This window comes from Triturus cristatus, chromosome 4_2, assembly GCF_964204655.1.
Source record: "Triturus cristatus chromosome 4_2, aTriCri1.1, whole genome shotgun sequence".
Taxonomy (NCBI): domain Eukaryota; kingdom Metazoa; phylum Chordata; class Amphibia; order Caudata; family Salamandridae; genus Triturus; species Triturus cristatus.
The window spans coordinates 502,320,200-502,333,719 of record NC_140586.1 but is presented as its reverse complement, the minus strand read 5'-3'; the positions used below and the strand labels follow the sequence as shown (position 1 = coordinate 502,333,719).

At 41.8% G+C, this 13,520-nt stretch overlaps 1 protein-coding gene across 1 annotated transcript in view; it reads right to left on the bottom strand.

Annotated features, from left to right (window-relative positions):
- The window catches only part of LPAR3 (lysophosphatidic acid receptor 3), a 196,406-nt gene that overhangs the window by 73,315 nt on the left and 109,571 nt on the right, over positions 1-13,520 (bottom strand). The window contains exon 2 of the mRNA XM_085602081.1: positions 633-1,389. Coding sequence (XP_085458207.1) covers positions 633-1,389 — 757 coding nt within the window. The remainder of the gene's footprint in view (positions 1-632; positions 1,390-13,520) is intronic.

Below are 13,520 nucleotides of genomic sequence, written 5' to 3'. Positions count from 1 at the left end.
TCTTGGCACACTCTGCCCATAAATTTGCCCTGTGTAACAGGCCATCTGTACTTCAGCAAAAAGACATTTTTTGCACTTTTATACTTTTCCAAACCTGTTTTCTGAGAGCACCACTAAGTCACAGTAATGGCAAGCGATGTTTTTTGTGCTAATTTACTTCCTATTTGCTAAAAAAAGAATTAATAGAAAGGGATATTGGTGAGAGAAAGGTAGGTAAGAAAGAAAATGTTGAAGGCAAAGCTAAAAAGAGAAGGGCAATTGCAGGAAACAAAAAAAGGAGGAAGTGAAGGAGAAAAGACAAACAGAGAACATTGAGAACAAGGACAGGAAAGTTCAGATGAAACATTGCACGTCTCAGTCATCCTCATTTGAAGGGTAAAACCCTCTTTGGGCTAATTTTTATGCGCCAATAAGGGAAGTGCTTTCCACATACTTTTGGGATCATCTACTTTGATAACTTTCCATGCTCTCCAAAAATGTTTTCATCGCCATTGACTTCAAGGGAATCACCCTCCCATACCCTCCATCTCACCCTCCTTAGAGACTCAAAAGATGAAGAGGTAAGGAAACATTTACCTGATACTTGCAACAAAAAGGTGAGCTAATACTATCACCATTCATTATCCTCTTACCTAGGACAGCCATGACTGTCTTCATCAGCTTTATTGGTGTCCTCCTGCGACTAATGGATCCAGATGTATGCGGTGACAAGACAGTTGTTTTCCTCCTAACATAGATGTAGATTCTTAAGTAGACCACAACCATGATGAAGAAGACAACGAGGTTTGAAACTGTCCAGAAGGTCAAGTAACTTCTGCTGTATATCGGAGCGAGTGACGAGCAGGATGTGATGTTGCAAAGGCAGTTCCATCCGAGGGTAGGTACTGTGCCCATAAAAATGGCAATGGCCCAGACAGAGAAAATGAGGAACGTCACTCTCTTTTTTGTAAGGTTACTGTGAACTCTCATCCGAACAACCGACATGTGTCTTTCAACTGCAATTGCCAACAGGCTTGCCAGAGATGCTGACATGCTGGTGTCCACAAGTCCTTGCCGCAAGAACCATCGGTGAACTGTTAATGTTTTGGATACGGGACCGGTGTGGAACATCAAAAAGACATATGCAATGCCAGCAAAGAAGTCTGCTGCTGCTAAATTGGCCAACAAGTAATAAAAGGGAAAATGAAATCTTTTGTTCTTGACAACTGCTGCAATGACTAACGCATTGGATATGAAAATGAACAAGCAGAAGAAAGCTCCAAAACACAAAACAATCACCAGTTTCGTCCCAGACCAGTCTTCTTCAGTTTGACTTCTGCTCTGATTGTAGAAAAAGTCCATGCGTTTATCATAGTGGCACTCATTCATCATGGACGAGTGTCTAACATCCTAAAAAGGTAAACAGAAAATAAGATGACTTGTTACACTAATATTAACATCATTGTGTTTTTTTTTTACCCTTTAACAGTTCATTTTAAGACTTACTTCAGGATGTTTTATATTTTAAGGTTCGTTGCACAGGTACCAATGTTACTTTCTGCTTGAATACTAGCAGCTCTTGCTGAAGTCCACATACAATCTAGAGCAACAATAACTGTGCTTTCAATTTTAACAGACCTTACAAAACCCTCATGAGCATGTATACGGTTGATGAAATGAAAATAAAATACATATTCATCACCCTAATTTGAATAAAAACAAATATGCACCCTAAAAATTCAACCAATAATTAATTTACAATAAGTTAGCCCAATTGATGATAGTAGTTTCAAAATACGAATAATACGTTTATACGCGAAGTAGCATATGTCAAGAATCATGGTCCAGTGGTCCAATGGATCTAATAAAGCATAATCAGTTATGTGAACCGTCAAGTGTCAATAACTGAACACTCAAGAAGGAGAGGAAGCATGCCAGGGCATAGTTGGAGTGATGAAAGTGGAGAAGGTGAAGTCTCATCCATGTGGTGGTGGCAACAAGAGGTCATACAAGAATAGGCATACGAGGGGGAAATGGAGAAAATCTGAGAGGACTGTCAATTTTTCAAACTTTTTGGGGGAATAAGTACATTCTTTTCTACAAATGGCAGCTGATGGGGGGGGGGAACAATAGCAGTAGTGAGTAGGGAACATGGCTAACTTGATTAGGTGGGTGGGATTGGCAACTGGAGGACGATAGTAATCAGAGAAAAAGAAGATGGGATGCAGGAGATTGTTCCCGCAAACAAAAACAAGAACATTTAGCCGGGGCAGGCTGGGTGAAAAAGCAGGGGAATGGGGTAGAAGTGGCACCATGGTATGAAGGCTCCCCAGAAGAAAATAAAGACACTAGAGTAAATTGGACCAATATCAAAAGTGCAGGCTGTCAATCTGATCTCAGAAAGAAAGGTTTAAGGGAAAGTTCAAAAGGAGCTCTTGGAAGCTGGTGTTCCTAATATGTTTATATTCTGCACAGATGTTGCCACAGAGCCCATGTTTTGTAAAGATTACATTCATTAAAAATGTTGTAAACAGTATGTCCCTCTCAAAAATGTGAGTATGAGGTGGGAGTAATGAGAGGGGCACTTGGATGGCTGGGCATTTTTGTCATGAACCAAGTTTCAGTCACTTCACACTCCATCCTCTAAGACACGAATTTCCCCACTTTAGAGTTGCAGAGTTAAATTAATATAATTGACCCTTTATTATCAACATTATATGGCATACACCTCAAACCTAATTATCCCTAATAACATTTAATATATTTTATTACCAAATAAAATAGCACTTATTTTATTGTTTTAGTAGCAATGCCACTGTTGTCAATTCCAGTGTGAAATATTGTGCTCACACACCGTACGTTGATTTTTTTAGAAATACACTTAATTTCAGGTAACAATGATAAAATATCATCCATTGCCAGTTCTGTATCTAGCATGAGCTCAGATTTTAGTGTGACTAACCTGGACTTATTTATTTTATTTGTTTTAAATCAACACTGTGCAAGAGCAATTAGGTCACAACTACACATATATGGAACAGTGATCACGATGAGAGAAAGGAAAAAGATTAAGACAAGAGGAGAATCAAGAAGGAGGAAAACAAAAACATTTTACAGTAAGGAATCTAATTTGTTAATTTGGCAGTAGAAAGATAATGGTGTTTAGCAGTCTAGATTCAGTTAAAAAAGTAGAGTTTGGAATTCCTTCTAAAAGGTGCTGATGTCCTTCTGAAGTTCCGATGTTCTGAGAAAGTGTTTTCTATAATAGAGGGGCGGCACCATAAAAAAAGACTATGATGCAGCGGAGTTCTAGTTTAATGTTTTGATTTTGAGACTGGAAGTTTCTTTACTCCTTAACTGTTTCAATTCACCTGAGAAATGAAGGCAAGAGTGTAGGTAAAATGGGTTTTTGGAATCTAGGGCTTTAAATATCTTATGGGTGAGTTTGAATTTGATCCTTGCCTTTAATGGTAACCAGAACAGATCTCTCAGCACCAGTATTATATGATCAGATATTTTGATACCTGTTGTCAAATGTGCAGCAGAGTGAAGAAGGATTTTTAGTGGAGCCAGTGAGCTTTTAATGGTTTGCGTAAAAAATGAATTAGTCAATTGTGACAATCACTATCGATTGCATTATGAAAAGGAAGTTAGACTGCGTTATGAGTGGTTTGAGGAATGTCAATTCATCACCTATGTCTAACCTCTCACCAAAATGGTTTGATAAAGCTTGCTCCAGAGCCCAAAAAGAATTAAAACAGGCACTTAAAAAGGTGCCTAAGGACAGGAGTAGGATAGCGGATTGTAGGGCTCAATATAAACTGGCCATAAAGAAGAGGAAATATACTATCCAATATGAGGCCTGGGAGAATTTAAGGGAGGCAGCTGAGAGGAGAGACATGTCGAGATTTTGGAGGGTGATTAATGATCCCAGTTTCCAGCCCCCGAATAATGAGAAGGTTGCTTGCAATATCCTGCCAGAAGTGTGGGTCTCTCATTTTAAAAAGTTGTATAATCAGGGTAGCGCCATTGTTCAACAAATTTCAGATGTGGGCGCTTTACCGAGCTCATGGGTGCAATTCACAGTGAGCGAGATTAAAGATGGAATACACTCCCTGACAAGGAATAAGGCCCCTGGCCCAGATGGAATTCCCCCTGACTTATTTTTATCTCAGGTTGACTTGTGGGCTCCGATACTCACAAGAGTTTTTAACACAGCAGTGGAAAGGGGAATGCCCAGGTCTTGGTCAACGGCTAGTATTGTCCCCCTATTTAAAAAGGGCAACAAAAGTGATCCTCAATGTTATCGTCCGATCTCATTAATTGACGTGTCAGCAAAGGTTCTAGGGAAGGTAATCCTAAACCGTTTAATGGATTGGGCGGAGGAAAACAAAATTATCACAGACACCCAGTATGGTTTCAGAACGGGCCGTTCCACATCAGATCAATGCCTCAATTTATATAACTTGGTGGCAAAGTATACCGTGGCTGGTGAAGGGACAGTCTTTCTAGCCTTTATGGACCTGACAGCAGCCTTTGACCGGGTTAACCGAGAAAAACTATGGGAGATTTTAGAGCTGCTTCGGGTGGATCCAAGTTTGATATTCATCTTAAAAACACTTCACATGAACACAACAGCCCAGGTTAGATACAGTAACGAGGGGAACCTCACGGACCATTTCGCATGCACTGGGGGTGTGAGACAAGGCTGTATTTTGGCGCCTTTTTTATTCACGTTATACATAAATGGTTTGGACAAAGCATTGGGAGAATTGGGGGTAGATTGTCCTAGAGTGGCCAACAGAAGCATTCCTGTCCTTTTATATGCGGATGACGCAGTACTCCTCTCACGTACAGGGAGGGGACTGCAGTCTCTCATTGATGGTTTTTGTGGGTTTATGGCACAACTAGACTTATCCCCCAATTTAACAAAATCCTACATTATGGAAGCAGGGAAAAAACCAACGAGGAACTTTACTTTTAAAATTGGGGGTCACAAACTAGAGAAGGTCGAGGTTTTTAATTATTTAGGGATAATCTTCGACAAACACCTCAATTTTAACACACTAATCTCAGAAAAATGTCAACAGCACTTGAGTATAATGGGCTCAATCATGAATCGAGGCACAAGATTAGGCCGCTGGTCATTGAATGAAATACTGAAATTATATAACTCAATCTGTTGCTCTAAAATTATGTATGGGAGCGAGGTCTGGGGTCTTAGAAACACTTCCAAGATACAGTTGGAGGAGAATAAGTTTCTCAGGAGGATTTTGCAAGTGCCCCAAAGCATCCCGGCTTACATTGTCCATGAGGAGCTAGGGCTCCCTTACATCTCTGATAGAATTAGTCTCAAACCATTAATGTGTTGGATTAAAATCTGGACCGATCCCGATGCTAGTCTCAGTAGAGAAATAATCATAGACTGTATTAATAGGGAAAAAGGTCACAAGATACCATGGCTTAAATATGTGAAGGACAAGTTGAAGTGGCTGGGCTTTGCTAGTTATTTTGAGGAGCCCACGTCTCTGACGCCCCAATTAAAAGTAGCTATAAAAACAGAATATCTCAGGCGACTAGCCTGCGCCCGGGAAGACAGTGAAATATTGAAAGGATCAGTGCGAGCACACCTACTAACGAAATCTGTTGTAGGTTTAGAACCTTACCTGGCGCAGATTTATAACAAAAATGATAGATTTTTAATGTCCAGATTCAGACTGGACCTTTTACACCATATTTTAGCTGTCCCCGCAGGGTTCACAAAAGATATTGGATTAAAGGGTCCCTGTGGCTGCGATCTGGGATCTCCACAGGATACCCTCCATTTTGTATTCTTTTGCCCATTTTATGAATACCCGCGGGCTGTCTTTTTAAAAACCATCCTAAAAGTGAATACATTTACCCAAGTTAGGGTAGCACTTTTATATCTGAAACTCTCGGCTGAACCTCTTACCTTGTTTTGTACTGTGAATTTTTCAAGATTAGCTGCAAAACTGAGGAATTCTAGACATGAGGTGTAAAGAGCATTTGGGATGTTATATGGCATTTTTAATATGTTATAGTTCTTTATATAATATACTGTTTTATGTAGGCTATGATCTTGCATTTTATTTATTTTATTGTGATGTTATTTCGCACTTTATAGTTCTCAGCACCCGGCACTTTAAAAAAGCTATAAATTGACTGCCTTTTAAGAAGCCCCTGTGCATTCCTGTTATTAAGGCCCTAGACAGGCCCACTAGAATTGTCTTATTGTCAAGGGTTTTTTTTATGATAAGTTGCCCATATTATTGTATTGTGATATGTGTAAATGTATTGTTCTTTTCTTGGATGTTTTAATATCCGAATAAAGATATATTGATGATGATGATGAAATATCCCTTTAAATCCATGTGCTATTTATAAATAGAAGATAGGGGTCACAATGTAATGATAGCACTAGAAATAATGGAAAATACTATGAGACTTTATGAATTTCTTTATGTAATGCTCTGTGACTCATAAACTGTGCAATATGAATTTTTAGTCCTAAGAGATGTATCAACGTAATAGGCTAATACAAATCTAAAAGACTGCAAATCACAACTTTAATAATAGTGTGCAAACAAATGTTTGTCATATAGAAAAATTATGGTGACTGTGAAATTCAGTAGTTGAATTCACATACATTCTAATGAAGGAAATCGGACTGGAAATATTGTAGGAGGACAAGATGTAATTTTCCAATACGTAGTCACAAACAATTTTATTTAAAAACAACTGACTTTGATGAAACAGATGAACTAATGTAATTTTGTCTCGAAATCACAATTATTGGAAATAGTTTTAGCCAGGTGAGGCAGTTTGCTATGTTATGTTATGCAGATGTGCAGAGTGCACTGTCACCAGGGAGGGCATCCTGGCACTGAGCAGGTGTGAGTCGAGCTAAACCTTTGCCTAGTGGGACTACTCGAAAAGCCAGGTCCTAAGCTTCTTGCGAAATTCAAGTGAGGAGGCTCTTATGTTTAGCATCAAGTCATTCCACGCTTGTGAGCGATGTAGGAGAAGACATGATTGCAGGATCTGGCTTTTCTTATATGTGGGGTATGTGGAAGTAAGAGTCCAGACTAGCAGATGTGTCTGGAAGGTTTTTTAAAGCAGATCCGATTGTTGAGGTATGCTAGTCCAGTGTTCTGTAGTGACTTAACAGTGTGGGAGAGGAGTTTAAGTTGTGCTCTTTTGTGTTTGGGGTGCAAGTTAAGTGGACCGTGGAAGGTTGAGAGCAATTCTGGCCGCCGAGTTCGGAATGGTCTGCAGCCTATGAGTGAGTTTTTTGTTGATATCAGCATAGAGGGTTTTCCTGTAGTCCAGCTTGCTTGTGATGATGGCATGTGTGACTGTTTTCCAGGTGCTGATTGGGAGCCATTTGAAAATCATCCTCAACATCTTCAGGGTCTGGAAGCATGAGGCAGTGATGGAATTGACTTGGGTGGTCATGTCGAGTTTACTGTCGATGACGATCCCGAGGTTCTTGGTGTTGGTGTTGTCGGTGGATGTTGGTCCCAGCTCTGTTGGCCACCGGGGGCCGTATTATACAAAGTGCCCAGGGGGCACAATAGGCATTTGCAACCGTTTTGCACAACCCTGGGACACTTTGGTATCACAAAAGGTGCCGAAGATTCTTGTGCAGCCCGTTTTGTAATACAGATAGCACTGGAGCACATATAGCGCCAGGACTATCATCAGAGGGCATTTCATTATATGCATGGGGGCGTGGCCCAATGCAAATGAGGTAATCTTTTTGCCTCTTTAGCCGCACCATATAATAGATGCAGGTGCAAAGGCAAAAAAAGCCACCAGGAGGCACACTGACAGTGTGCCACAAAAAGGTGGTGCACTGCTAGTGCACCCCCTGATGCCAGCCCTCTGGTGGGGGCCCAATGCCCCCACCCCTGACATCACAGTGCAGACAGGTGTAGGATGCTGGCTCTCTATATAGTATATCAAAAAGAGATATACTGTGCAAAGAATCCAGGTATTCCCTAATAAGTGGACAGGGGCTTGCTCTAGAAATCCCATGGTGCTCTTGTGGTGGGTAGAGTGGTCGAGCAGCCTCGGGCATATCAGAGGAGTGCAAATACACAAAATAGTCAATAAATGATGCACACAACTCAATAAGGAGATCCACACTAATTTATAAGAATAACATGTGTCTTTATATATATGTTATGCACCAGAATCAATACGATCAGGTAAGTATGTTTTTCAAGAGAAATACTTTTGCATTTAAAAAGCTGACAGAGCATTTTACAGATGCTGCAATGTTAGCCAATGGGAGGAAAATCAAATACAGCATTCAGGTGCAGTACAGCAACTTACAAGACCAATCTCTTGGACTTATGGCGAGTGTGGGTCAAGGTCCAAGACAGTACCAGCAGGTCACCTCCAGGGGCACTAGAGCGGCGGGTGCATTCGCGCAATACAGCGTAAGGTGCCCAATGTTAGACAATGGGGATTGGTCTGTGTGAAAAAATGCTGCACATTTGGACTGGGAGGCCAGTTGGGTTGAACCAACCAAAGGATTCAAGTCTTGCGATGGTAGGGGACGTGGGGACACTTGGGGTCCTCTTTTCCTCGGGCCAGGGCAGCCAGGTGCAGAGGGTCTTTGAGGTGTCGGGTTTCTTCGTCCGAGAGCACTCGCTTATTCAGGGGCATGCAAACCAAGGCTGCAGGCGACGTCGGAGAGTTCACAAGGGGCAAAACTAAGCTGGACTCTGTCTCTTTAAAGTGTGGGGACTACGCTGACACCGTTGGCCCACTTTGACTCAAGCTGGGGGATCGGGTGCAGTTGTGCTTGACGTCATCAGGTTTTGGTGGTTCCGCAGTCTTCAAGGTTCTTCTTGGTGTGCATGCAGGATGCAGGAGAGCAGTTCCACCACTCCGCAGGGGTTCTAGAGTCTTTATTGAAGGCAGGCAGTCCTCCCAGGCTTTGGAGGCATGACAGCTGCAGGATTAGACGTCTTTGGCGCAGGTTCGAAGGGGAACAGCAGACAGACCAGCATGGATGGTGCCAAGTCAGTTGCTCCTCTTCAGTCTTCTGCTTTCGCAGCTCTTTGCTGTCCTTCTTCTTCATAGGTCATTAGGATCTGCTTTTCTGGCACCAAGGGCTCCCCTGAATACTGAATTTAAGGGTGTTAAGGGAGGGTAAGGTGGGGCCAATGGGCAACCTACCGCTGTGGTCACTACACCCCCTATATAACCTCTTCCTGAAAGAAGTGGGTATAACCCTGTCCCAGAGTTCCTATGCTTGCCATCACCAAGATATCTAACTCTGAAAAGGCACCTCCACTTCAGGTATCCAACCTCAGACGTGGTACTGGCCTTGGGGTGGACATGCCTATCTAACTAGCTAATTGTCCCACCTGTCCAGGTGCCAAAGGGCTCTGGACAAAGGGGGTCAGTTTCCTCTCCTGTTATAGAAGCCACATTTGCATACCAAAGGCAGTGGGCTCTTTAAAGCTCCCCTACCTTGGAATGGTGATCTGCAGGTCATCCTGTGGAAAAGAGTGTTAACACCCTCTGCCCAAGTAGGCCTTATTTCAGGCCTACAGTGAGCAAAGGCCCTCACCCTTGGGGATCAGAAACTTGTCTCTGGTGGCAGGCTGGCAAAAACCAGTCAGTCATCACAATAGTAGCTGGTAGGTTTTCAGGAGGCACTTCTAAGGTGTACTCTGGGTGCATGAGTTAATAAATCCAACACTAGTATCAGTTGGGGTTTATTAATACGAGATGTTTGATACCAAACATCTCCATTTTCAGTGAAGCCATTATGTAGCTGGGGGACTCGTTTTCACCAGTGTCCAACACATATGCTCAAAATGGCTTCCCTATTCACTTGTACTGGCAGCAATAGAGCTGACCAACACAGGGGCGTATCTGCTGATGCAGATAGGTCCTCACATGTGCACCTTGCCTTAGGGCTGTAGAGCCTGCTATAGGGATGATTTACAAATACGGCATGCAGTGTCTGTGGGCATTGCACACAAGGGATGTGTTCCATGTCAGTTTTGTCTGCAACAACACACGCAGCCTGCTGTGGCAGTCTGTATGTGTTTGGTGAGGGGTCTTTTAGGGTGGCACAATTCGTGCTGCAGCCCTAAGGACCCTCCTTTGCCTCCTTTCCCTCAGTACCGGGAGTATAACCTACTAGAGCCGCACAGGAAGTGCTAAAGGTGTTGCCAATTGGGGTAACAATTGCGCAGTTTTTGGGAAAGAGATGTGACATTTGAGACCCGGTTATCAGGAACCCAGTGCACTTCCAGTCAAAATCACAACAAATACCAGGCAAAAAGTGAGGGAGACCATGACTAAAACGGGCACATTCCTACAGAGGGTTCAATAACTTATTGCACCACCTGCAACAGGATTTCTCACTATTAAAAGTGCAGGTGGGTTGCCGCCTACACAGTGAAACGCAGAGCGACTGCCTCAAAGCTGCTCCGTATTTCACTTGAATGCGCCGCCACCAGGGTAGCGCAAGTTTGCAGCTGCATTCTACTTGTTTGCACAGGGCACACCTTTTGAAAGGTGTCCCTTTTGCAAACAATGAAAATACACTGAATTGTATAATACGGCCCCAGGTGGAGTCTCACAGTAAAGTGCTCTTCACGAAGATCACAATTTCAGTCTTGTTGGTGTTCAGGTTCAAACAGCTCCTCTTCATCTAGTATGCGATTTCAGGGATGCAGGCATCGTACTTGATCCTGGTATTGGCGCCTTGTCTGTGTGAGAAGCGGGGTGTCATCTGTGGGAGTCAATGGCTAGAGGGATCATGTATGTGCTGATGAGGATCAGGGAGGATCCTTGCGGATCTGTTCCGATGAGGTCACAGGCGTCAGAGGTGTATGGTGCCAGGCAAGCTGACTGGGTCCTTCTAGTCAGGAAAGAGAGGCTTCAGTTTATGAATCTGAAAAATAATTCTACAGCTGTTAAGTTTGCCAATACACAGTTATCTTTCCTACACTATGTCTCAGTTTCAAGATTTAGTTAGCATTAGCAAAAGCAGGCATTGTTGGTTTTGTGCTATTCTTTCAAGTTTTACACCCATAGTATTTATGCATTGAAAAAAGATGCTTTGTCAGTGGAGATCGTAAAAGATGAATAGCTACAAACTAATTAGAACATATGCTGATGAATATTTCCAAAAGAACGAGGGGTATCATTGATTACTGTATAAACAGATTTATTCATAATTATGAAAACACTTGCTAACACGTGTTAATATCAAGATCAGCTAAGAATGGTGCTAAATGCCAATTATTTATGCATTGGCTATCGCAAATCTTTTTATATCTCATATAATTGAAAGTTGAATTAGTAGGTCCTTACATAGTACTAAAGCCTGAATATAGGTCTTGAAAAGCTTCTAATATCAGAGTTTGAGATAGATGTTTCCTTTAGCGAAAAGTTTCAAAGAAGAATATGGTGCAAGATGACAATTTTTATGCATAAGTTCTAGGGAACCATTTGATCATCTCCCCTCTCAAAACCTCTCAGCTAGCCAACCTCTTCTCATGGTAAAACTGAAGGTAATGTGACATGGTCACACATGTGGGTGGCTTGCCATGGTACAATTCTTTGGTCTGGGAGGATCAATTATTACAACAGCAGCTGTGTGGAGGGATATTTAAGCAATGGGACAACTCTCTCTCTGAGATAGATGACTCTGTTAAAGGATTTTCTCAGGTGATTAACAAGACAACCTGTGACTTAGATAACATGAAAAGCTACCAAGACAGGACGAAGATGCACCAGGAACATCTTGGTACTTTGAGGGAAGACAGTGAAAGCCAGCAGACCTTGAAGTTTACACAGGCAACACCAAATGCCAAAGTCAATCTTCTAAATCAACACATGCAACGATTTCTTAGGTGGCACCTCAAACTATGAGGGACAAACTACCCACACACCCAGTAGTAAATTCCCTTGCAGCACCTGCAGTCCTACTACCTCCACCCTAAACACCAGTGCCTGCTCCATCACCACCTCCACCAACTCCACCATTACCAACTCTACCACCACACAATCAAGCAGACTCACAACATTCACTACAAGCACAGTATAAGTGGAGTTGAGGATAAACCCCCCAAATTAATTAGACATTTGTAAATATTCACTACTTTTGCCGACACACTCAATGAAACCTATATATTTTACAATAATGCACGAACCATTTCTAAAAATACCTGTGTGTGTAAATTTATCTGAGACCAAGTACACAGTAAAGTGTAATTTATGCTCTGTTCTTTGTTGACTATCTAAGTGCTCTGGTTGTGAGTTTTGGTTAATGATAGTTGGTGCATTTTATAGCTATACTTATCATCTTCATGTCAGAAAAAGAATATGATTTTCAATAAAAATTATGATTTTTTTTAACCTTTTTGATTTTGTATCTAAAGTAGTGTAAATATTATATTTCCCAAAATTATTCAAACAAAAACTTTCTTTGGGTTGGACATAGTCAGTGGGGCACTGAAACCCAGAAGCGAAGTGGGCAAGTAAAAAAACATGTTAGGAAATGTTAGGGACAGAATCTATACATGAAGGGGTATACATTAAAAGATAAGGTATAATAACATAATGTTCAGAACAAGTAGTCCTCAAATTATAGTCAAAAGTCAAAATAATAGTCAAAATCAACAACAAAAGTCCAATGTTCCAAATAACAATGGGGGAACGGGGGGAGCAGATTCAAGTTCTTGGCTTGAGGCAGAACTTTCTGGGCATCCTCTGGTTCACTTTCCACCAACACACAAGGTTTATTTTCTCCACTGGCACAGGTTTGGTCGTTGCAGGATCAGATATCCCATGGGAAATTCGATACACAGGGGTAGTGGGGGAAACAAGTAAGATAAACAAACTGGGAGACAGTACAACAGGCAGTGGAGTTTTTACCCAGTATTAAAAAAGGCTCCTTTTGGTATGAATTCATAGGTTGTTTTAAAGGAAGTGAATTTTGCACAGTGTCAGGCTTAGATAAGAATACTTTTGAATTTAGAATAGCATTTTCACTTCCTTCAGTTCATACACTAACAACACAGATTACAGACAATATGGTTTTTAGGAATAAACCACAGATTGGACACATGAATAGGCAAAACTTGCACAACCCTTTTGCTTTTATTAAAAACAATAAATAATACACTGATTGCCTCTCTGCTGCTCACTATATTTCAGTGTGTGGAGGGTCAAACAAGCTCTATGAGGTCCCTCCTGTACATTGCTGTAATCTGTGACTTCTGGAAATAGGGCTGGGAGGACACACCAAGAATATCCAGGGCCTTAATCCTGGCCCAGAAATGACTGGTCTCCCAGCACTCATGGCAGTCCTGCCGCACAGGATGTGGACAACCACTACAGACTATGCGCCTCTAAATTTGGGTCTGTACTGAATTGCTTAACTGGATATATGGATCCCTTAAATCTGAGGTTAAAGAAGACCACACTGTAAATCACTTGAGATTTTTAATCAATGAAGTGTAGCTGGTGGGGCCTTCAATCAT